This window comes from Melozone crissalis, unplaced genomic scaffold (genome assembly GCF_028551555.1).
Source record: "Melozone crissalis strain CALT ecotype California unplaced genomic scaffold, PUWL_Pcris_2 ptg000448l_1, whole genome shotgun sequence".
NCBI classification, from domain to species: Eukaryota; Metazoa; Chordata; class Aves; order Passeriformes; family Passerellidae; genus Melozone; species Melozone crissalis.
In genome coordinates this window covers 35,235-57,723 of record NW_026536170.1, presented here as the reverse complement: position 1 = coordinate 57,723, position 22,489 = coordinate 35,235, and the positions used below count along the sequence as shown (strand labels likewise).

Below are 22,489 nucleotides of genomic sequence, written 5' to 3'. Positions count from 1 at the left end.
CCCAAAAAATTTGGGGTTCCCACCCTTAATATTTGGATTTTTCCCCAAAATTTGGATTTTCCCCCAAAACTTGGGATTTTCCCCTCAAAATTTGGGTTTTCCCCCGTTAAAATTTGAGGTTACCTCCCTTAAAATTTGGGATTTTCCCCCCAAAATTTGGGTTCCCACCCTTAAAATTCGGGATTTTCCCCTCAAAATTCGGGATTTTCCCCTCAAAATTTGGGATTTTCTCCTCAAAATCTGGGTTTCCTCCCCATTAAAATTTAGGTCCCCACCCTTAAAATTTGGGGTTCTCCCACCAAAATTGGGGCTCCCCCACAGAATTTGGGGACACCCCCCCCCCCCCGGTCTCACCTGTCGGGGGGCTCAGGGGGGGCGGAGCCATCGGGGTCCGGCCAGGCCAGGGGGGTCCCTGCGGGGACATCGGGGGCATTTGGGGATTTTTTGGGGGGATTTGGGGGGATTTGAGGCTGATTTTGGGGGGATTTGGGGGTTTTTTGGGGGATTTGGGGTCGGTTTGGGGACCATTTATGGCGGAATTTGGGAGGAGAGGCTGGGTGGGATTTGGGGGATTTGGGGTTGGTTGGGGGGATTTGGGGGCTGAATTTGGGGGACTTGGGTTGGTTTTGGGGAGATTTTGGGTTGATTTTGGGGGGATTTGGGGGCTGAATTTGGGGACATTTGGGGCTGATTTTGGGGCATTTGGGGTTGGTTCGGGGGGATTTGGGGGTTGATTTTGGGCGATTTGGGGGCTGATTTTGGGGGGATTTGGGCGAATCTGAGAGTTGATTTTGGGGGGTTTTATGGTGGGATTTGGGGGGGAATTTTGGGGTTTTATGGCTGAATTTTGGGGGGATTTATGGCGGGATTTGGGGGTGATTGGGGAGTTTTGGGGCACGGATTTCGGTGGGATCTGGGTGTGGATCTGGGAGGATCTGAGGGTTGATTTGGACAGGGTTTGGGGTTGATTTGGGGGATTTGGGGGCTGATTTTGGGGCGATCTGGGAATGGATTTGGGGGGGTTTTGGGTTCGATTTCGGGGGGTTTATGGCTGGACTTGGGGGGATCTGGGGAATTTATGGCAGGGATTTGGGGGGGGGATGTTGGGATGGATTTAGGGGGATTTGGGGTTGGTTTTGGGGCTGGGGGTGACACACAGGACTCGGGGGGGTCTGGGGGTGTCAGTGTGGGTCTGGGGGTGTCAATGTGGGTCTGGGGGTGTCAGCCCCCCCCTCTCACCCGCTCGATCGCCTGCAGCGCCCTCAGCACGGCGGCGGCGAACTGGGCGGCCTCGGGGGGGGCGCTGAAGCTGAGCCCCCAGACCCGGCGCCCCTCGCGCCACTGGTGGAACTGGGGGGTGGCCTGGCTGTAGCGCAGCCCCCCGCGACAGGGGGCAGTTCAGCCACCACCTGAATGGGGGGCAAATGGGCAAAAACGGGGTCAGAACTGCCCCCAGACCCGGGGGATTGCACAGGGGGCAGTTCAGAACAACCTGGGGGGCAAAACGGGGGGTCAGGGGCAGTTCAGGACCACCTGGGTAGGGGGGCACAAGGAGGGGGTCAGGGGGCTGAGAGACCCCCTGGCATTGGGAGGGGCAGCCAAAAAGTCACGGAGGCCCCCCCAGACCCCAAAATGCCCCCCCAGTACCACCAAAGCCCCGCCAAATGCCCCCAGGGACCCCCAAACTCCCCCCAGGTGACCCCAAATGCCCCCAACCCCCCCCTCCCCATATGCCCCAAATGCCCCCTAAGTACACCAAAGCCCCCCAAACCCCCTCCAGGTGCCCCCAAACCCCCCTAAATCCCCCAGAAACGCCCCCAATTACCCCCAGGTGCCCCAAGCTGCCCCCAAACCCCCCCCAATGCCCCCCAAATACCCCCCAAACCCCCCCCAGATGCCCAAGCTGCCCCAAAACCCCCTCCCAAGCCCCCCAAAACCCCCCCAGGTGCCCCATAAATGCCCCAAACCCCCCCAAAACCCCTCCAGGTGCCCCATAAATGCCCCCAAACCCCCAAAACCCCCCCAGGTGCCCCATAAATGCCCCCAAACCCCCCCAGGTGCCCTCACCTGCTGCTCGGGCGGGAGGCGCCGCCCCACGATGCGGAAGGCGAGCGAGCCGGGCTGGTGGAACAGCTGCACACAGCTGGGGGGGCCGTGGGGGGGGGGGCGCGCCCCCCGCCCCGCCCGCCGGGACCCCCCCCGCGGGCACCCAGAGCTTCTGCGCCTCGTCATAGAGCAGCACCACGGCCCGGGCCGAGCTCAGGGCGCGCTCGCTACGGGGGGAGACCGGGGTTACCCCAAAATTGGGGAAAAAACCCCCAAAATTGGGAAAAATCCCGAAAAAAACGGGAGAAAACACCAAAAAATGGGGTTAAACCCCCCCATAGAGCAGCACCACGGCCCGGCCGAGCTCAGGGCGCGCTCGCTGGGGAGGGGGACACGGGGTGAGGGACCCCCGATACTGGGGAGCCCCGAAAATGGGGAGAAATCCCGAAAGAACGGGAGAGAACCCCAAAAGTTGGGAGAAAACTCGAAAAAATGGGGGTGGGAATGCAAAAAAATGGGGGTGGGAGGTGCCCCCGATGGGCTCAGACCCCCCCGAAATTGGGGGACCCCTTCCCCGGGGGGCTCCGAGCCCAAAAACGGGGAGAGAACCCCCCAAAAATGGGGCTGGGAACGCCAAAAAAGAGGGAAGAGGAACCCCAAAAATAGAGAGGGAACCCCAAAAACGGGGCTGGAACCCCAAAACCACCGCCCCCCCCCCCCCTTTTCCTTCCTCTTCTCCCCCGGGGCCGCCCCTCCCCCACTCCAGTGCTCCCAGTGCTCCAGTGCTCCCAGTATCGATTCCCAGTATCGATTCCAGTGCTCCCAGTGCTCCCAGTATCGATTCCCAGTATCGATTCCCAGTGCTCCCAGTAAACCCAGTGCTCCCAGTATCGATTCCCCAGTGCTCTCAGTGCTCCCAGTAAACCCAGTACCGATTCCCAGTGCTCCCAGTAAAGCCAGTGTCCATCCCAGTACCGATTCCCAGTGCTCCCAGTGCTCCCAGTATCGATTCCCAGTGCTCCCAGTGCCCTCCCAGTAAACCAGTACCGATTCCCAGTGCTCCCAGTAAACCCAGTGTCCATCCCAGCATCGATTCCAGTGCTCCCAGTGCCCTCCCAGTAAACCCAGTATCGATTCCCAGTATCATTCCCAGTACCGATTCCCAGTGCTCCCAGTAAACCCAGTGCTCCCAGTATCAATTCCCAGTGCTCCCAGTATCGATTCCCAGTGCTCCCAGTGCCCTCCCAGTAAACCCAGTATCGATTCCCAGTGCTCCCAGTAAACCCAGTGCTCCCAGTATCAATTCCAGTGCTCCCAGTGCTCCCAGTATCGATTCCCAGTGCTCCCAGTGCCCTCCCAGTAAACCCAGTATCGATTCCCAGTGCTCCCAGTAAACCCAGTGTCCATTCCCAGCATCGATTCCCAGTGCTCCCAGCGCTCCCAGTCCCAGTTCCCGGCTCTCCCAGTTCTCCAGTATCGATTCCAGCGCCCCCAGTATTAATTCCCGGTATTCCCAGTGCTCCCAGGATCGATTCCCAGCGCTCCCAGTGTTCCCAGTTCCGGATCCAGTGTTCCCAGTATCCATTCCAGTGCTCCAGTGCACTTCCGGTTTCCCCGGCGCTCCCAGTTCCGGATCCCGGCGCTCCCAGTGCCGCTCCCAGTGCTCCCAGTATCAATTCCCAGTGCTCCCAGTTCCGGATCCCAGTGCTCCCAGCGCTCCCAGGATCAATTCCAGTGCTCCCAGTGCTCCAGTCCAGTGCTCCAGTTCCGGATCCCAGTGCTCCAGTGCTCCCAGTGTCCCAGTCCCAGTTCCCGGCTCTCCCAGTTCCAGTTCCCGGTTTTTCCCGGCGCTCCAGTTCCGGATCCCAGCGCTCCCAGCGCTCCCAGTATCAATTCCCAGCTCTCCCAGTTGCTCCAGTACCGTTCCCAGTTGCTCCCCGTACCCGTTACCGGCGCCGCCCGCTGCCCCAGCGCCCGTTACCGGCACCCCCGGACCGCCCGCCGCCCGTTACCGGCTCTCCCAGTTCATCCCAGTTCCCCCAGTTCATCCAGTCCCTCCCAGTTCCTCCCAGTTCCCCCAGTCCATCCCAGTTCCCCCGGTTCCGATCCCCAGTTCTCCCGGTGCCGCTCCCCGGTTCCCGTTAACGCTTCCGCCGGCGCCCCCAGCTCCGGTGCCCGGTGCCCGGTACCCCAGTCGCTCCCAGTCCATCCCAGTCGCTCCAGTCGCTCCCAGCTCCCCCCGTTCCCGTCCCCGTTCACCTCATGCTGGCGGCCGTGCCGGTCCGGGCCCTTCCGGTGCGGCGGGCGGGGGGGGGGCCGGACCCGCCGGTCCCGGCGAGAGGCCCCGCCCCCCCGGGCATGGCCACGCCCCCATGAGTATGGCCACGCCCCGCACGGGCCTGGCCCCGCCCACCACCCGGCCACGCCCCTCCCGGGAACGGCGGCGGCCGGGAAACGGCACCGGGGGGGCTCGCAGGACCAGTAACGACCAGCGGCCTCCCAGTAGCGACCAGTAACTCCCAGTGCCCTCCCAGTAACTCCCAGTAATGTCCAGTAACTCCCAGTGCTCTCCCAGTATCATCCAGCGGCCTCCCAGTAACTCCCAGTAACTCCCAGTGCCCTCCCAGTAACTCCCAGTATCCCCCAGTAATGTCCAGTGCCCTCCCAGTAACCCCCAGTGCTTTCCCAGTATTCCCCAGTAACTCCCAGCAACGTCCAGTGCCCTCCCAGTAACGACCAGTATCCCCCCAGTGCCCTCCCAGTAACTCCCAGTATCATCCAGTGGCGTCCCAGTAACTCCCAGTAACGACCAGTGTTCCCCCCGAACTCTGCAGTCCTGGACACTGGGAGTTACTGGGGTTACTGGGGGTTACTGGGGTTACTGGGGTTACTGGGGTTACTGGGGGTTACTGGGGGTTACTGGGGTTACTGGGGTTACTGGGGGTTACTGGGAGTTACTGGGGTTACTGGGAGTTACTGGGGGTTACTGGGAGTTACTGGGGTTACTGGGGTTACTGGGGGTTACTGGGGGTTACTGGGGTTACTGGGGTTACTGGGGGTTACTGGGGTTACTGGGGTTACTGGGGTTACTGGGGGTTACTGGGGGTTACTGGGGGTTACTGGGGATTACTGGGGTTACTGGGGTTACTGGGGTTACTGGGGTTACTGGGGGTTACTGGGGGTTACTGGGGTTACTGGGAGTTACTGGGGGTTACTGGGGGTTACTGGGGATTACTGGGGGTTAATGGGGGTTACTGGGAGTTACTGGGGGTTACTGGGAGGCGCTGGGGGTTACTGGGGTTACTAGGGTTACTGGGGTTACTGGGGTTACTGGGGGTTACTGGGGTTACTGGGGTTACTGGGGTTACTGGGAGTTACTGGGGGTTACTGGGGGTTACTGGGAGTTACTGGGGATTACTGGGGGTTAATGGGGGTTACTGGGAGTTACTGGGAGGCGCTGGGGGGACCGGGGGCACTGGGAGGCGCCGGAGGGGAACTGGGGAGCTCCGGTCCCGGTGCCTCGTTCCCGGTTCCCGGTCCCCATTCCAAGTCCCAGTTCCCGGTCCCGGTCCCAATTCCCCATTCCCCATTCCCGCCTCTCCGGTGCTGCTTCCCGGTCTGAATTCCCGGTCCCGGTTCCCCTTCCTCATTCCCGTTTCCCATTCCCGGTGCCGGTTACCGGTCCCAATTCCCCATTCCCGTTCCCCGTTCCCCATTCCCCATTCCCGGTCCCCTTTCCCCGTTCCCGTTCCCCGTTCCCGTTCCCCGTTCCCCGTTCCCGCCGCTCCGTTCCGGCCCCGCCCCTGCCCTTGGCCCCGCCCCTCGGCCCCGCCCTCTCCGCCGCCGCCGCCGCCGCCGCCGCCGCCGCCCTTTGTGTCCGCGCGTGGCCTCGGGCGCGGCGCTCCCCGGCGATGGCGGCCCCGTGATGGCGGCACCGGGAGCCCCATGCGGGGGGCCGCGGCCATGGGGCAGGTCCTGGGCTTCGCCCACTGCAGTACGGACCGGGACCGGGAACGGGAACCGGGAACGCGGAACGGGGAACGGGGAGCGGCACCGGGAACGGGGAGGGGCTGCGGGATGCGGGAGGGGCCGGGGATGGGGGAATCGGGGATGAGGGACCGGGAACCGGGACCGGGAACGGAGAGCGGCACCGGGGAGCGGGGAGTGGCACCGGGAGGGGCCAGGGATGCGGCACCGGGGAGCGGCACCGGGAACGGGGAACGGAGCGCGGGGAGGGGCTGCGGGATGCGGGAGTGACCGGGAACCGGGGCGCGGCACCGGGAAGGGCCGGGGATGGGAGATCGGGAACCGGGAACGGGAAACGGAGCGCGGGGATGCGGGAGCGGCCGGGAAGCGGCACCGAGACCGGGGATGGAGGAGCGGGGACCGGGAACGGGGCGCGGGGAACGGGGAGGGGCTGCGGGATGCGGGAGTGACCGGGGAACGGCGAACCGGGAGCGGCCGGGGATGGGGGACCGGGAAGAACCGGGAGAGACCGGGCACGGGGGGATTGGGAGTGGCCGGGGATGGATCCGGTACCGGGAACCGGGGATGGATCCGGTACCGGGAATAGGGGGGGTCGGGGCAGCACCGGGAGGGAACGGGAGCTGCGGGACCGGGAGGAACCGGGACCGAGAATTACCGGGGATGGCGGGACCGAGAATTACCGGTACCGGGAGTTACCGGGAGGGATCGGAACCGCGGGAACCGGAACGGGGACACCGGGGATGGGGGAACCGGGACCGGGAGCACCGGGAATGGGGAGGAACCGGGGCCGGGAGCACCGGGAACGGGAATTACCGGGAACGGGAGCACCGGGAATGGGGAGGAACCGGGAACGGGAGCACCGGGGGAGGATTCCCGGGCGGGGGTCCCGGGGGTCCCGGACCAAGTTTGGGGGTCCCCCCAGAGGAGGCTCCGTCCACGGCCTCCACCACACCGGACTCCACCGAGGGTGAGCGGGACCCCAAAATCCCCCAAATTTACCCCAAAAAAACCCCAAAATTTACCCCAAACCCCGTCAATAAACCTCAAATGCCCCCAAATTTACCCCAAACCCCCAAAATTTACCCCCAAACCTCTTCAAATCCACCCAAACCTACCCCAAAGCCTCCCCAATTTACCCCAAACCCCTCAAATCCCCCCAAAATCCCCCCACCCCCCCCAATTTATCCCAAATCTCCCCAAATTTACCCAAAATCCCCCAAATCCCCCCAAAGTCCCCCAAATCCCCTCAATTTAAACCAAATCCCCCCAAACCCACCCCAAACTTCCCCAATTTACCCCAAATCCCTCCAAGCCCACCCCAAACCGCCTCAATTTAACCCGAATCCCCCAAATTTACCCCAAAATCCCCCCAAATTTACCCCAATCCCCCTAAACCCACCCCAAACCCCCCAATTTGTCCCAAACTCACCCCAAATTCCCCCAAATTCCTCCAAATTCCCCCAATTTACCCCACACTTGCCGGATTTACCCCAATCCCCCTCACACGCCCCCAAACTCCCCCCAAATTTACCCCAAACCCTTCAAAATTCCCCCAATCCCCCCAATTTATCCCAAACCTCCCCAAATTTACCCCAACCCCCCAATTTACCCCAAAATCTCCCTAAACCGCCTCAAATCCACCTCAAACCCCCGAAACCACCCCGAACCCCCAAACTGCCCCAACCCTCCCCCAAAATCTCCACAATCAACACCAAACCCCCCCATTTTACCCCAAAACCCCCCAAATTTACCCCAGCCCCCCCAATTTCCCCCAATCCCCTCCAAATTTACCCCAAATCCACCCCAAACCCCCCAAATCTCCCCAATCACCCTCAATTTACCCCCAAAACCCCCCAAATTTACCCCCCAAACCCCCCAATTTCCCCCAAACTCACCCCGAACCCCCCAAATCACCCCAAAATCTCCCCCCAAAGCACCCCAAAATCCCCCCAAGTCCACCCCAAACCCCCCTAAATCCCCCCAAATTTCCCCCAAATTTACCCCATCCCCCTCCCCCATCAGGCGGCCCCGAGGACCCCCCCCCTTTCCCGGAGCCCCCCGAGGATGAGGATGATGATGACGATGACGATGAAGAAAATGAGGAGGGGGCGGCGCTGCGGTGCCGCCCCTCCCCCCACGAGCTCACCTTCTCCTACATCGCCTTCGGGGGGGGAGGGGCAGGGGGAGGGGGGGGGAGGGGCGGCCCCCCACACCCCCACCCCCACCCCCCCCACCGCAGGGGTCGCGTCCCTCCCCCACGCCTGAGCCCGGGGGGGGGCGGGGCCTCGGGGGGCCGGACCCCTCCCCCACCCCCCAAAAGGACCCCCGCCCCAAAAAGGAGCCCGGGGACCCCGAACCCCCCCCCCGAAATCGGGGAGGGGGCGAGGGGGGATTTGGGGGGGGGCGAGGAGGAGGAAGAGGAGGAGGAGGAGAGACCAGGGAGGAAGGGTGAGGATGGGGAAGGGGATTTGGGGGGTCCCTGGGGGGATTTGGGGGGTTCCATGGGGAGATTTGGGGGTCCCAGGGGAAATTTGGGGAGGGGTCTGAGGGATCTGGGGCCCTGGGGGGGATTTGGGGGGTCCCTGGGTGATTTGGGGGGGGGGATGTCTGAGATGAATTTGGGGGTCCTGGGGAGGATTTGGAGGTCTCTGGGTGTGTCTCGGGGATTTGGGGGAAGATTTGGGGGTCCCTGGGGGGTCCCTGGGGGTATTTGAGAGGATTTGGGGGTCCCCGGGGGTATTTTGGGGTAATTTGGGGGTATTTTAGGGGTCTCTGGGGGTATTTGGGGGGTATTTTGGGTGTCCCCGGGGGTATTTTGGGGGTCCCCAGGGGTATTTGGACCCCCCAGACCCCCCCTTTACCCCCTCACCCCCCCATTTTCCCCCTCCCAGCATCCCCCGCGCCGCTCCCCTCCCCCCCGCCAGGGGGCGCCCGCCCGGAGCCCCCCCGAGCCTCGGCCCCGCCCCCTCCTCCCTCTCCCGACCAATCGCCGGCCGCCGCGGGCGCTGACGGACAGGGTGAGCGGCCAATGAGAGCGCGCGGCGGCTCCGGTTGCGGGGAGGGGTCGCGCCGCCCCCCGGCGCCATTGGAGGGCTAAAAATAGGGGGTGACCCCCCCCCCCCCCAAAATAACGCGGGGGGACCCCCAAAATAACCCCGGGAGAGAGAACGGGAGAGAGACATGGAGGGAACCGGTGCGGAATGGGGGCAATGGGGGGGACTGGGGGGGACTGGGTTATACTGGGAGGGACTGGGATAAACTGGGAGGGGACTGGGAGGGACTGGGAAAGGGTCAAAGGGGGATTTGGGGTCACTGGTTTGTACTGGGAGGGACTGGGTTATACTGGGAGGGAACTGGGGGGGACTGGGAGGGGACTGGGGGGGAACTGGGAGAAACTGGGAGCGCTGGGAATTGAACTGGGAGAAACTGGGAATCATTGGGAGGGCACTGGGAGCGTGGGGGGGACACTGGGGTGGCACTGGAGGGGACTGGGAGGGACTGGGGGATACTGGGAGGGACTGGGGTGGCACTGGGAGCACTGGGGAGGTGACAATGACAGTGACACTGATGGTGTCCCCTCACTGTCCCCATTGTCCCCAGTGTGGGAGCTGCTGCTCTTGCGCGTCCCCCATCGCTCCGCCCTGGCCCTGCTGGTGTCACTGGTGTTGCTGGGGTGGCACTGGGGTGGCACTGGGATCATTGTGGTGGCACTGGGGTGGCACTGGTGACACTGAGGTGACACTGATGGTGACATTGCTGTCCCCAGTGTGGGAGCTGCTGCTGTGGCGCGTCCCGCACCGCTCCGCCCTGGCCCTGCTGGTGTCACTGGTGTTACTGGGATGGCACTGGGGTGGCACTGGTGACACTGACAGTGACACTGATGGTGACATTGCTGTCCCCAGTGTGGGAGCTGCTGCTGTGGCGCGTCCCGCACCGCTCCGCCCTGGCCCTGCTGGTGTCACTGGTGTTACTGGGATGGCACTGGGGTGTCACTGGTGACACTGAGGTGACACTGATGCTGTCCCCATTGTCCCCAGTGTGGGAGCTGTTGCTGTGGCGCGTCCCCCATCGCTCGGCGCTGGCCCTGCTGGTGTCCCTGCTGTTGCTGGGCTCGCTGTCGCGGTTCAGCGCCGTGGCCGTGGCGGCGCACGCGGCCCTGGCCGTGCTCGCCGTCACCGTCCCCCTGCGCCTGCGCCGGGCGGCCCTGAGGGCGCTGCGGGCACCGGGCACCGAGCCCCTGGCCAGGTGAGTCACACCTGAGTGTGCCCTGCGTGTCACCCCCAGTGTCCCCTCCCTGCCACCCCCAGTGTCCCCTGCGTGTCACCCCGGCCAGGTGAGTCACACCTGAGTGAGTGTCCCCTCCCTGTCACCCCCAGTGTCCCCTCCCTGTCACCGCCCACGGAGCCCCAAACCAGGTGAGTGACACCTGAGTGTCCCCTCAGGTCAGTGACACCCCCAGTGTCCCCTGCCTGCCACCCCAAGGGAGATCAGGGTGGCCCTGGTGGCTTTGTCCCCATCCCTGTCCCCTTGTCCCTGTCCCCATCGCTGTCCCCATGTTTGTCCTCTGTGCCCATGACTGTCCTTCTGTCCCCAATGGTGTCCCCAGTGCTGTCCCTCTGTCCTTCTGTCCCTGTCCCCATCTCTGTCCCCATCCCTGTCCCCGTGTCCCTGTCCCTGTCCTTCTGTCCCCATCGCTGTCCCCATGGCTGTCCCCTGTCCCCGTCCCTGTGGCTGTTCCCCTGTCCCTGTCCTTCTGTCCCTGTCCCCATCCCTTTCCTTGTCCCCAGGGCTGTCCCCTGACCCCGTGGCTGTCCCCATGTCCCTGTGGGTGTCCCTGTGTCCCCAACGCTGTCCCCAATGTCCCCAGGAGGACAGAGCCCCTCAGCGAGGAGCAGCAGCAGCGCTGGGCACGCAGTGCCCTTCACCCTCCTCTTCCTCGCGTGTCCCTGTCCCCGTGCCTGTCCCCAATGATGTCCCCATGTCCCCAACGCTGTCCCCATGTCCCCAGGGCACAGCCGTGGTCCCTCACTGAGGAGCAGCAGCGGCGCTGGGCACGCATTGACCTTCACCCTCCTCTTCCTCGCGTGTCTCTGTCCCCAGTGCTGTCCCCCTGACCCTGTGACTGTCCCCGACGCTGTCCCCAACGCTGTCCCCATGTCCCCAGCAGGACAGAGCCCCTCACTGAGGAGCAGCAGCGGCGCTGGGCGCGGTGCCTGGCCCGGCACTCGGTGGCGGCCGCCCGGACCCTGACCCGGCTCTTCCTGGTGCACAGCGTGCCCGAGTCACTCAAGGTGACAGCGGGGACACTGGGGACAATGGGGACCTTGGGGGGTGTTGGGGACATTGGGGACATTGGGAGCATTGGGGGCATTGGGAGCATTGGGGGACATTGGGGGACATTGGGGACATTGAGGGCAATGGGGACATTGGGGGACATTGGGGGACACATTAGGGTGTGGGGGACATTGGGGACATGAGGGCCATGGGGACATCTGGGACACTGCGGACACAATGGGGTGTAGGGGACCCCGAGGGCATTGGGGACACTGGGGACACTTGGCTGGTATCGAGGGCATTGGGGACATGAGGGACACGGGGCATTGGGGACACTGGGGGGCTGTGGGGACATTTGGGGACTTTGGGGACATTTGGAGCATTGGGGACACTGGCAACACTTGGGGGGTATTGGGGACATTTGGGGACAGCGGGGGCACAGGGGACAGCGGGCACCGGGCGCTGTGGGTGGCACAGGGTGGGTGGCACTGCCTGTGACGGTGACAGTGCCAATGTCACCTTGGTGGCCGCAGTTCGCCTTCCTGTTCTACCTGCTGACCTACGTGGGCGCCGCCTGCAACGGGGTGACACTGCTGGCAGCGGGTACGAGAGGGGACACTGGGGACATCGGGGGGACACTGGGGACATTGGGGACATTGGGGACATTGGGGACATCAGGGACGCTGGGGACATCGGGGACATTGGGGACATTGGGGGGACATCGGGGACATTGGGGGCAATGGAGGGATTGGGGACATTGGGGGGATTGGGGACATTGGGGGGACATTGGGGGGACATTGGGGACACTGGGGACATTGGGGACATCAGGGGCATGGGGGACATTGGGGACATCGGGGGACATTGGGGACATGAGGGGCATGGGGGACATTGGGGACATCGGGGGACATTGGGGGCATTGGGGACATTGGGGACATTGGGGGGACATTGGGGGGACATTGGGGCATTGGGGACATTGGGGGCATCGGGGACATTGGGGGCATTGGGGGGTTATTGGGGAAACTGAGGGGACATTGTGGACACTTGGGGACAGTTGGTGACTCCCGGTGACCCCCGGTGTCCCCACCATGTCCCCTCCCCCCCGCCCAGGTGTCATCAGCGCCTTCACCTTCCCCGTGCTCTACCGGCGCCACCAGGTACGGCCACGCCCCCAGGTGACACCTGAGGGGACATCGGTGACACCCGAGGGTGGCACTGCCACCACGGGGGGGGGGGGGGGGGGTGTGACACTTCTGTAAGTCCCTAAATGTCCCCAAATGTCCCCTCCAGGCCCAGATCGATCAGTACCTGAGCCTGGCCCGGGGCCACCTGAGCCACCTGCGAGCCAGGTGAGTGTCACCAATGTCCCCAGTGTCCCCAACGTCCCCCCATGTCCCCCAATGTTCCCGATGTCCCCGCAGGGTCCTGGCCAAGCTGCCAAGTGCCAAAGTGAAGCCGCAGTGACACCGCTGTCCCCGCCCCGAGGTGACAGTGAGGAGGGGGGCGTGGCCATGGGGAGGAGGCCACGCCCCATTCACGTCCTTTTAATTTAATTTAATTTAATTTAGTTTTATTTTATTTTATTCTCGTCCTTCCAATTTAATAAAAACTCTTGTGACAAACCGGCGACAGTGTGACAATGTCCCCCCCCCCAATGTCCCCGCCCCAAATGTCCCCAAATTCCCCCAAATTTCCCCCCAATGTCCCCAAATTCCCCCAAATTTTCCCTCAAATTTCCGCCCAAATGTCCCCAATGTCCCCCAATGCCCCCAGCGTCCCCAATTTTCCCAAAATGTCCCCAAATGTCCCCAAATTTCCGCCCCCGCCCCGCCAAAAGCGCGCGAACGCGGCGCCTCGAACCCCGCCCCCTCCGGCTTTGGCCACGCCCCTGTCCCGTTCCCATTGGTCGCCGCCCCGGCCCACGCCCCGCCCCCGTTGCCATGGCCGCGGCCGTTGCCGCGCGACGTAAACACGGGACGCCGGACGTGGTGACGTCACCGGCGGGGAACGCCGTAACCGGGGAGACCCGCGCGGTGTTTACCGGGACGGGAGCGCGGGAACCGCGGGAAAACGGGGCGGGAAAAAACCCCAGAGGGATCCCCGGGACCACCGGGACCACCGAGAGTCCAACGGGACCCCCGGGAACCGGGCAGGGACCCCTGGGAACGGGATAGGGACCCCGGGGACACCGGGACGGAGCTAAGACCCCCGAAAGCTGAGCGGGACCCCCGGAACGGGACCGGGACCCCCGAAAACCGAGTGAAACCCCCAGGAACGTGACTGGAGCTCCCGGGACCCCGGGAACGGGGCTGAGACCACCGAGAACCGACCAGGACCCCCGGAAACGGGACAGGGACCCCCGAGAGTTCAGCGGGACCCCCGGAAACGGGGCTGGGACCTCCGGGATACCGGGAACGGGGTTGAGATCACCGAGACCCCACCGGGATCCCGGTAGCGGGACCGGGACCCCCGAGAACTGACCGGTATCCCCGCTAACGGGACAGGGACCCCCGATAACGGGACAGGGAATCCCGAGACCCCCGGTACCCCGGTAACGGGACCCCCACGACCCCCGGTACCCCGGTAACGGGACCCCGGTCCTGCCGGGCCCGGGAGCAGCGGGAGCAGCGGGAGCCGCCGGCGGGGGCGGGGCCGGGGCGGGTGAATGAACGGTGACCCCGAGGGCGTGGGAACCGCCCCCCCACACCGGGGGTGCCGCCGTGACTCAGCGCCGGTGCCGCCGGTGACATCAGAGCCCGGGGCCGCAACGGGACCGGGACCCGAACCGGGAGACACCGGGACCCGAACCGGGATCCCCCGAACCGGGACCCCCAGACCGGGACCCCCGGGATCCGAACCGAGACCCGCCAGGAGCCACCGGACACCCGAACCGGGACCCCCAAACCGGAACCCCCAAACCGGGACCCCCAAACCGGGACCCACCGGAACCCGAACCGGGACCCCCAAACTAGGACCCTCCGGGACGCACCGGACCCCCGAACCGGGACCCCGAACCGGGACCCTCCGGGACCCTCGGGAACCCCGAACCGGGACGCCCGAACCGGGACCTCCAAAGCGGGACCCGCCGGGAGACACCAGAACCCCCCGAACCGGGACCCCCGGATCCCCGAAGCTCCCGGTACCCCCGAACCGGGACCCGCCGGGACCCTCGGGAACCCGAACCGGGACCCCCGAAACCCAGAACCGGGACCCTCCAGAACTCCAAACCGGGACCCCCGAACCGGGACCCCCGGAACCCCGAACCAGGACCCTCCGGGATCCCCGAACCGGGACCAGCCGGGAGCCACCGGAAACCCGAACCGGGACCCCAAACCGGGATCTCCGGGGGGTCCCGAGGGGTTACCGGGAGAGGTCCCGGTGGTACCGGGGGGGATTCCGGGGGTCTCATGGGGGATGCCCCGGGGGTTACCGGAGGCTCCTCGGGGACACCGGGAGGTTACGGGGAATCCCGGGAGGTCACCGGGGGAAGCACCGGAGGCGGGCACCGGGGATGCCCCGGCTGGTTTGGGGGTCCCGGGAGACTCGGGGGTCTCATGGGGGAGGTCCCGGGGGTAACCGGGGACTCCTCGGGGACACCGGGAGGTCACCGGGGGATTCACCGGGGGGAGGTACCGGGGATCCCCGGTGGGTTCCCCATTGGGTTGGGGGTCCCGGGGGTCTCATGGGGGACACCGGGGAGTCCCGATGATGGAACCGGGGGTAACCGGGGGCTCCTCGGGGACACCGGGAGGTCACCGGGGGATTCACCGGAGGGAGATACCGGGGATCCCCCGTTGGTCTGGGGGTCCCGGGGGTCTCGGGGGGTCCCGGGGGAGTTCCCGGTTCCCGGTGCCGCCTCCCGGGACCCTTCGTGCCGTTTCTAGAACGGGCGGGCCGTTCCCGTTGCTATTAATACGGGCGGGCGGCGGCGGCGGCGGCGGCGGCGGCGGCGGCGGCGGAGGGAATCCCTGTGACGTCATTGCTAGGATACCAAACAAACACTGCAGACAAGGCCATATATGGCTAATTGCGTCACAGGAACTCCGCCGGGGCGGGGCCGGGGGATCCCCCCCGCTCCCGGCCCTCCGCGGGGCCTCTTAACGGCGGCGGCGCCTCCGGGAGCCTCAGACGGCGCCGGGCACCGGCGGCGCCGAGCGCGGGGGGTCCCGGGGGCCGCGGGGGGGGCCCGGGGGTCCCGCGGCGGCGGCGGAGGGGGGCGTGACGTCAGCGCGGGGGGGCGTGGCCCCGCCGTATAAAGCGGCGGGGCCGCCGCGAGCCCGTTCATTCATAAAACCGGACACCGGCGGCGGCACCGGCGCCCGGCCGAGGGGACCGAGCGCGGCTCGGCGCGGATTTACCGGCGCTCGTAACGGAAACGGGGATTTGTTCTGTGCCGGGACAACTTTGGGTGTTTTGGTATCGGAGCGAGCGGAGCCGGTCACGGATGGAGCGGGAAGTGTGAGGGGGGTTCGGAACGGAGCACCGGAGAGCGGAACGGACGGGACCGGAGATTACCGCGGGCAACCGGGGATCGGCACGGACGCTACCGGAGCTTATACAGCGCGGCACGGACGGTACCGGAGATTACAGCGAACAACCGGAGCTGGATACGAACGGTACCGGAGCTTATAGCGGATAACCGGAGCTTTTAGCGGACTACCGGAGCTGGGCACGGACGCTACCGGAGCTTTTAGCGGATAACCGGACGCACCGGAGCTTGGTAGCGGCGAACCGGAGCTTATAGCGGACGGTACCGGAGCTTTTATCGCATTACCGGACATACCGGCGCTCGGTACCGGAGCTTATAGCGCACAACCGGAGCTTACAGCGCACAACCGGAGCGCGGCACGGACACAGCGGAACTCGCAGCCGCCTAACCGGGGCACGCCGGACACTCACCGGAGCCTGACCGGCGCACCGACCGGAGCCGCCCCGTGATGCCGCCGGCGCTAACGGCGTGACCCCGCAGCCTTGTGGCGGCGCGGCGGCCCCCGCGGCCCCGGGGCCATGTTCCAGGGGTTCCCCGGGGATTACGACTCGGGCTCCCGGTGCAGCTCGTCGCCCTCGGCCGAGTCCCAGTACCTGTCGCCGCTCGACTCCTTCGGGAGCCCCGCGGCCGCCGCCGGGGCCGCGCAGGTGAGCGCCGCCGGTACCGGGGGCGGGAGACTGAGGAGGGGATGGGGAGGATGAGGAGGCCGAGGGGGGGAGGATGGAGCGGAGCGGCACCGGGGGGGCGGGGCCGTGCGTAAGCCGCGCGCAGTGACGTCGCGGGCGGCGGTGACGCGGCACGCACGCACGCAGAGCGCGCGGGTTATTTTTGGGGTGTCCCCTCCCCCTCCCCCCCCCCTCTCTCTTTGGTGCCGTTGCCAGGGGAGACGGGAGGTGGACACGCCCCCTCGGGGTGGGCACGCCCACTTTGCGGCGGAGCCACGCCCACACGAGCGGGGTGAACTGGGTTTAGGCCACGCCCACTGGCGGGGATGGGCGCGCTCCCGCTGAGCCTTGGCCACGCCCCCTCTGAGCATTGGCCACGCCCTCCTCTGAGCCTTGGCCACGCCCCCTCTCGGATTTGGGGGGCTCGGGGGGCCCCAAAGGGTGGCGGTGTCACCTGGGGAGCCCCCGGTGTCACCTGAGGGTGGCGGTGTCACCTGGGGACCCTCGGGGTCCCCTCCAGGGCTCGGATTTTGGGGAGGGGGCGACGGAAATTTTGAGGGGACATTTTGACAGGGACACCCGGGGTGTCACCCGTGGGTGACAGGGACGCCAGGGTGTCACATCCCGGACCCGGACGGAGGCGTCCCCAGCGATGTCCCCGTGTCCCCCCGTGTCCCTCACGCCTCTAACCCCTGTCCCCAAGTGTCCCCTGTGTCCCCTCGTGTCCCCATCGGTGTCACCCCTCTAACCGTGTCCCCGGTGTCCCCCGTGGCTCTAACCCCTGTCCCCTGTGTCCTCAAGTGTCCCCATCGGTGTCACCCCTCTAACCGTGTCCCCAAGTGTCCCCCATCACTCTAACCGTGTCCCCGTCGATGTCACTGCTCTGACCGTGTCCCCCATGGCTCTAACCCCTGTCTCCCCTGTCCCCCGTGTCCCCATCGATGTCACCCCTCTAACCGTGTCCCCCCGTGTCCCCATCGGTGTCACCCCTCTAACCGTGTCCCCAGCCGTGTCCCCATCGATGTCACCCCTCTAACCGTGTCCCCAAGTGTCCCCCATCACTCTAACCGTGTCCCCGTCGATGTCACTGCTCTGACCGTGTCCCCCATGGCTCTAACCCCTGTCCCCCGTGTCCCCATCGATGTCACCCCTCTAACCGTGTCCCCCAGTGTCCCCATCGATGTCACCCCTCTAACCCTGTCCCCCCGTGTCCCCATCGGTGTCACCCCTCTAACCGTGTCCCCTCTGTCCCCGCAGGAGTGCAGCGCCCTGGGGGACATGCCCGGCTCCTTCGTGCCCACGGTCACGGCCATCACCACCAGCCAGGACCTGCAGTGGCTGGTGCAGCCCACGCTCATCTCCTCGGTGGCCCCGGGGGCCGCCATGGCGCAGCCGCCCCCGCCGCCCCCCGCCCTGGACCCCTACGAGCTGCCCGGGCCGAGCTACGGCGGCCCCGGCATGGGCGGCAGCGGCGGCGGCGGCTTCGGGGCGGCACCGGGAGCGGCACCGGGAGCGGCACCGGGAGCGGCCCCGGGAGGCAGAGCCCCGCGGGCACGGGCGCGGCGGGGCCGCGAGGAGACGGTGAGAGGGGACACGGGGGGATGGACAGGGGACGGACAGGGGACAGACAGAGGGACAGACAGGGGGACAGAGGGACAGACAGGGGGACAGAGGGGATGGAGGGGACAGGGGGACAGAGGAGACGGTGAGAGGGGACACGGGGGGACGGACAGGGGACAGACAGGGGACAGACAGAGGGACAGACAGGGGGACAGAGGGACAGACAGGGGGACAGAGGGGATGGAGGGGACAGGGGGACAGAGGAGACGGTGAGAGGGGACACGGGGGGACGGACAGGGGACAGACAGAGGGACAGAGGGACAGACAGGGGGACAGAGGAGGCGGCGAGAGGGGACAGACAGGGGGACAGGGCGGGATGGAGGGGGACAGGGGGACAGACAGACAGGGGGACAGATGGGGACAGGGGGATGGAGGAGACAGTGAGAGGGGACACGGGGGGACAGGGGGACAGAGGGCATGGAAGGGACAGGGGACAGACAGGAGACAGGGGGGACAGAGGGACAGACAGGGGGACAGAGGGGATGGAGGGGACACAGTGGACAGAGGGGGACAGAGGGGTGGTGGCACTTTGAGGGCGTGGAAATGGAAGGAGATTGAGGGACAGCCCAGGTGGTGGCACCTTGGGGACAACAGGAGTGGCAGGAGATTGAGGGAGGCCCCAGGTGGTGGCACCTTGGGGACATCCCGGGTGGTGGCACCTTGGGGACACGGGAGGGAGCTGGGGACGCTGTGAGCGGCAGGACATTGAGGGACATCTCGGGTGGTGGCACCTTGGGGACATCATTGTTACCGATGGCCCCGGTGGGATTTTGGGTGCAGCCGGCGGGGTTTTGGGGCCGGGGGCTGACAGAGGGTGACAGAGGTGACACCGGGTGACACCGGGTGACGCCGCTGTCCCCTGTCCCCGCAGCTGACCCCCGAGGAGGAGGAGAAGCGCCGCGTGCGGCGGGAGCGGAACAAACTGGCGGCGGCCAAATGTCGCAACCGGCGCCGCGAGCTGACGGACCGGCTGCAGGCGGTGAGTATCGCGACACTATCGCGACACTATCGCGACACTATTGGGACGGCAATCGCCGCCAGGGGGTGGCACTATTGTGACACTATCGTACACTATCGCAACATTATAGTGACACCATCGCGACAGCAATCGCCGCCAGGGGGTGGCATTGTCCCCAAGGGCCCGCAGTGTCACCAGTGATGGTGGCGGTGTCCTCGGAGTTGGGGACATTTGGGGACATCAGGAGGGGACAGGGATGTCACCAGCTGGTGGTGATGTCCTTAGAGTTGGGGACATTTGGGGACATCAGGTGTCCCCAGTGACGGTGGCGATGTCCTCAGAGTTGGGGACATCAGGAAGGGACAGATAGAAACCCAGAGATGTCCCTAGGCTTGGGGACATCCGAGGGGACAGGACGAGGACAGTGCCATCAGTGGGGACAAGGGGACAAAGGAGGGGACAGGCGGACACTTAGGGACGTAGGAGGAGCCTGAGGGATGTCCCCAGCTTTGGGGACATCTGAGGGGACACCCAGGGAAGGATGGACAGAGACCCAGACGGACACTCAGGGCCACAGGAATGCCACAAGGACCCTGGGGGGACACCTGCAGATGTCACCGTGTCCCTGATGTCACTGTCCCCAGGGTTGGGGACATCTGAGGGGACACTCAGGGACACCTATGGACATTGCCAGGTCACTGATGTCGCTGTCCCCAGACTTGGGGACACCCAGGGATGGATGGACAGAGACCCAGACGGACACGCAGTGACATGGGAGGGTGACAAAGACCCTGGCGACACTCAGGGGGACACAGGAATGCCACAACAACCCCGGGTGCCACCCGGGGACACCCGAGGGGACACCCAGGTGTGGACACACAGAGACCCAGACAGACTTGCAGTGACACAGGACGGCCACAGGAGGGCGACACTCAGGGGGACACGGCAATGCCACAGAGACCCCGGTGACGCTCGGTGCCGCCTGGGGACACCCGAGGGGACACCCAGGGACACCTGGGGACAGCCAGGAATGGGCAGAGACCCACACAGACTTGCAGTGACGCGGGAGGGCCACAGGAGGGCGACAAAGACCCCGGGGACACTCGGTGCCACCTGGGGACACCCGAGGGGACACCCAGGTGTGGACACACAGAGACCCAGGCAGACTTGCAGTGACACAGGGCGGCCACAGGAGGGCGACACTCAGGGGGACACGGCAATGCCACAGAGACCCCGGTGACGCTCGGTGCCGCCTGGGGACACCCGAGGGGACACTCAGGGACACCCGAGGGGACACCCCGGGCCCCCCGCAGGTGTCCCCGCGCCCCTGACCGTGCCCGCCCCGCAGGAGACGGACCAGCTGGAGGAGGAGAAGGCCGAGCTGGAGTCGGAGATCGCGGAGCTGCGCAAGGAGAAGGAGCGCCTGGAGTTCGTGCTGGTGGCGCACGCCCCGGCCTGCAAGGTCCCCTTCGAGGACATCGGCGCCGCCGCCATGGCCGTGCCCGCCGCCGCCGCCGCCGCCGCGCCCGTCGCCTCCGAGGTGAGCAGCCCCGGCGAGGCCCCGCCGCCGCCGCCGCCGCCGCCGCCGCCGCTGCCGTGGTTCCTCGTGCCGCAGGGTCCCGTGCCCGGCGCCCGCTGCTGGGGAGCCCCTAACGCGGCGCCCCCCGCGTTTGTGTCCCCCCACCCAGAGGGAAACTCCTCCTCATCCTCCTCATCCTCATCCTCCTCCTCATCCTCCTCGTGCGGAGCCTCGCGCCAGCGGCGGAGCGGCGGCAACGGCGGCGGCGGCGGCGGCGACAACCGGGGCTCCTCCTCCTCCTCCTCCTCCTCGGACTGCCTGAGCTCCCCCTCGCTCCTCGCGTTGTGAACGGGACAGGTGGCGCTTTGTCACCTCCAGGTGTCCCTTTGTCACCTCCAGGTGTCACCTCCACCCTCTCCAGGTGGCGCTTTGTCACCTCCGTGTCCCCTTTGTCACCTTCCTGTCCCCTCCATGGGGTACCCGGAGCTCCAGGTGACACCTCCAGGTCACCTCTCCCCTCTCCAGGTGTCACTTTGTCACCTCCTCCTCCTCCTCGGACCGCCTGAGCTCCCCCCTCGCTCCTCGCGTTGTGAACGGGACAGGTGGCGCTTTGTCACCTCCGTGTGGCCCCTTTGTCACCTCCAGGCGACACCTCCAGGTCACCTCCACCTGTGCTGGTTTTTTTGGTGGTTTTTTTTGTTTATTTGTTTGTTTGTTTGTTTTTCCACCCCCAGTTTTGGTGGGAATTTTTTGTTGTTTTTTTCCCCCGGTTCTGGTGGGATTCGTTTTTTTTCGCGGGGTTTTTTTCCCCCCCTGATTTTTTTTGGTTTTTTTTTTTGGTTTTTTTTTTTTTTTTTTGGTGCCGGTTTTGGCCGATCCTGGTTCTTGTCACCTCCCGGCGGGGTCGCTCCAGGATCCTTTGTCCCTTCTGGAGGTGTCCCCATCCCGCTCAGCACCTTCTCGTGGTGTCCCTGTCGCCCCAGAGGTGCCTGGAGATGTCACCACCCCATTGTCACCACCCACAGGAGGTTCAGTGTCACCTCCCAGGTGACCACAGGAGCTTTTGTGTCACCTCCGAGGTGACCACGGGGGTCCCTCCAGGGCCTCTGTCCCCCCGGAGATGTCCCAGCCCGTCCCTGGTGCCACCCGAGGCGTCCCCGAGCCCTCGCTGAAGGTCCCCAGGAGGGTCCCGATGCCACCTCCACCCCTTTGGAGATGCCACCACCGTGTGTCCCTGTCCCCAGCCCCGGAAGGTCCCTGTGTCATTTCTGTCCCCCCGGAGCTGGCCCGCGTCCCCCCGAGGGGCTCCAGGTGCCACCTCCACCCTCTCCAGGTGTCACTTTGTCACCTGCGTGTCCCCCGAGGGGCTCCAGGTGTCCCCTCCAGGTGCCACCCCCGGGTCACCTCCGACTTTGTCACCTCCGTGTCCCTCTCAGGGGGTCCCTGCGCCTCCAGGTGCCACCTCCAGGTGTGTCCCACCTGTCCCCTCCCGTGTCCCCGCCCCCGCTTGGCCTTGGCTCCGCCCCCTCCCCCCCCCCCCCCGTATATAAATCTATTTTTGTTGCGCGGGAGATGTTTAATTTTTTATTATTAATTATATCGAGGATAATTATTGTTCGTGCCGTGTTCGTGCCCACCCGGGGTCTCACCGCCCCCCCTCCCCCCCCCTCTCGGGGGTCTCTGCCCCTCCCCCCCCCCCCCCGGTCCGCGCTCATTCCCCCCCCCCCCAAAACGTGGCCAATAAAAGCTTGAGCGGCTCCCGCGGCTCCCGTGGTGTTTTTGGGGTGAATTGGGGGGATTTTGGGGGGAGATTTTGGGGGGTCTGGGGGGATTTTGGGGGGTTTGGGGAAGATTTTGGGGGGTTTGGGGGTCTGGGGGAGGTTTTGGGGGGTCTGGGGGCAATGCCCCCCGCTCGCCTGCAGTTCCGGCAGTGA

At 65.5% G+C, this 22,489-nt stretch overlaps 4 protein-coding genes across 4 annotated transcripts; 3 read left to right on the top strand and 1 right to left on the bottom strand.

Annotated features, from left to right (window-relative positions):
• Positions 1 to 354: 354 nt before the first annotated feature.
• On the bottom strand, positions 355 to 5,742 carry LOC128950129 (vasodilator-stimulated phosphoprotein-like; the record flags this gene model as incomplete). The annotated part of the gene is made up of 7 exons (XM_054295002.1): positions 5,726 to 5,742; positions 4,306 to 4,573; positions 2,185 to 2,269; positions 2,068 to 2,150; positions 1,468 to 1,492; positions 1,240 to 1,382; positions 355 to 412 (listed from the first exon to the last, which is right to left on the bottom strand). Coding segments are annotated over exons 1-7 (679 nt in total), but the record flags the coding sequence as incomplete, so codon positions are not given.
• A 174-nt stretch (positions 5,743 to 5,916) lies between these two features.
• LOC128950128 (reticulon-2-like) lies at positions 5,917 to 12,917 on the top strand. Its single transcript, XM_054295001.1, has 13 exons — positions 5,917 to 6,040; positions 6,956 to 7,000; positions 8,056 to 8,210; positions 8,273 to 8,414; positions 8,925 to 9,050; positions 10,071 to 10,278; positions 10,410 to 10,448; positions 11,042 to 11,117; positions 11,208 to 11,324; positions 11,841 to 11,910; positions 12,415 to 12,461; positions 12,595 to 12,653; positions 12,726 to 12,917. Exons 1-13 carry the CDS (start codon positions 5,992 to 5,994, stop codon positions 12,766 to 12,768), a joined length of 1,176 nt encoding a protein of 391 aa, XP_054150976.1. The 5' UTR covers positions 5,917 to 5,991; the 3' UTR covers positions 12,769 to 12,917.
• Positions 12,918 to 13,244: 327 nt separating this feature from the next.
• Positions 13,245 to 15,405, top strand: LOC128950127 (proline-rich protein HaeIII subfamily 1-like). The gene is made up of 5 exons (XM_054295000.1): positions 13,245 to 13,316; positions 13,577 to 13,755; positions 13,830 to 13,976; positions 14,034 to 14,685; positions 15,343 to 15,405. Exons 1-5 carry the CDS (start codon positions 13,245 to 13,247, stop codon positions 15,403 to 15,405), a joined length of 1,113 nt encoding a protein of 370 aa, XP_054150975.1.
• Positions 15,406 to 16,124: 719 nt separating this feature from the next.
• FOSB (FosB proto-oncogene, AP-1 transcription factor subunit) lies at positions 16,125 to 22,489 on the top strand. Its single transcript, XM_054294999.1, has 6 exons — positions 16,125 to 16,440; positions 17,716 to 18,039; positions 18,950 to 19,057; positions 20,385 to 20,704; positions 21,081 to 21,213; positions 22,478 to 22,489. Exons 1-6 carry the CDS (start codon positions 16,312 to 16,314, stop codon positions 22,487 to 22,489), a joined length of 1,026 nt encoding a protein of 341 aa, XP_054150974.1. The 5' UTR covers positions 16,125 to 16,311.

What these genes read in the sequence shown, in the direction of transcription:
- LOC128950128 (XM_054295001.1), top strand. Translation starts at nt 5,992, where the DNA reads ATGCGGGGGGCCGCGGCCATGGGGCAGGTCCTGGGCTTCGCCCACTGC. An exon ending in CGCGGGCGCTGACGGACAGG is followed by an intron (nt 9,051 to 10,070) that starts GTGAGCGGCCAA and finishes CATTGTCCCCAG; the next exon opens with TGTGGGAGCTGTTGCTGTGG. An exon ending in GGCACCGAGCCCCTGGCCAG is followed by an intron (nt 10,279 to 10,409) that starts GTGAGTCACACC and finishes TGTCACCCCCAG; the next exon opens with TGTCCCCTCCCTGTCACCGC.
- LOC128950127 (XM_054295000.1), top strand. Translation starts at nt 13,245, where the DNA reads ATGGCCGCGGCCGTTGCCGCGCGACGTAAACACGGGACGCCGGACGTG. An exon ending in GAGACCCCACCGGGATCCCG is followed by an intron (nt 13,756 to 13,829) that starts GTAGCGGGACCG and finishes ATAACGGGACAG; the next exon opens with GGAATCCCGAGACCCCCGGT. An exon ending in TACCGGGAGAGGTCCCGGTG is followed by an intron (nt 14,686 to 15,342) that starts GTACCGGGGGGG and finishes ATTGCGTCACAG; the next exon opens with GAACTCCGCCGGGGCGGGGC.
- FOSB (XM_054294999.1), top strand. Translation starts at nt 16,312, where the DNA reads ATGTTCCAGGGGTTCCCCGGGGATTACGACTCGGGCTCCCGGTGCAGC. An exon ending in CCGCCGCCGGGGCCGCGCAG is followed by an intron (nt 16,441 to 17,715) that starts GTGAGCGCCGCC and finishes CTGTCCCCGCAG; the next exon opens with GAGTGCAGCGCCCTGGGGGA. An exon ending in CCTAACGCGGCGCCCCCCGC is followed by an intron (nt 20,705 to 21,080) that starts GTTTGTGTCCCC and finishes TCCCCTCTCCAG; the next exon opens with GTGTCACTTTGTCACCTCCT.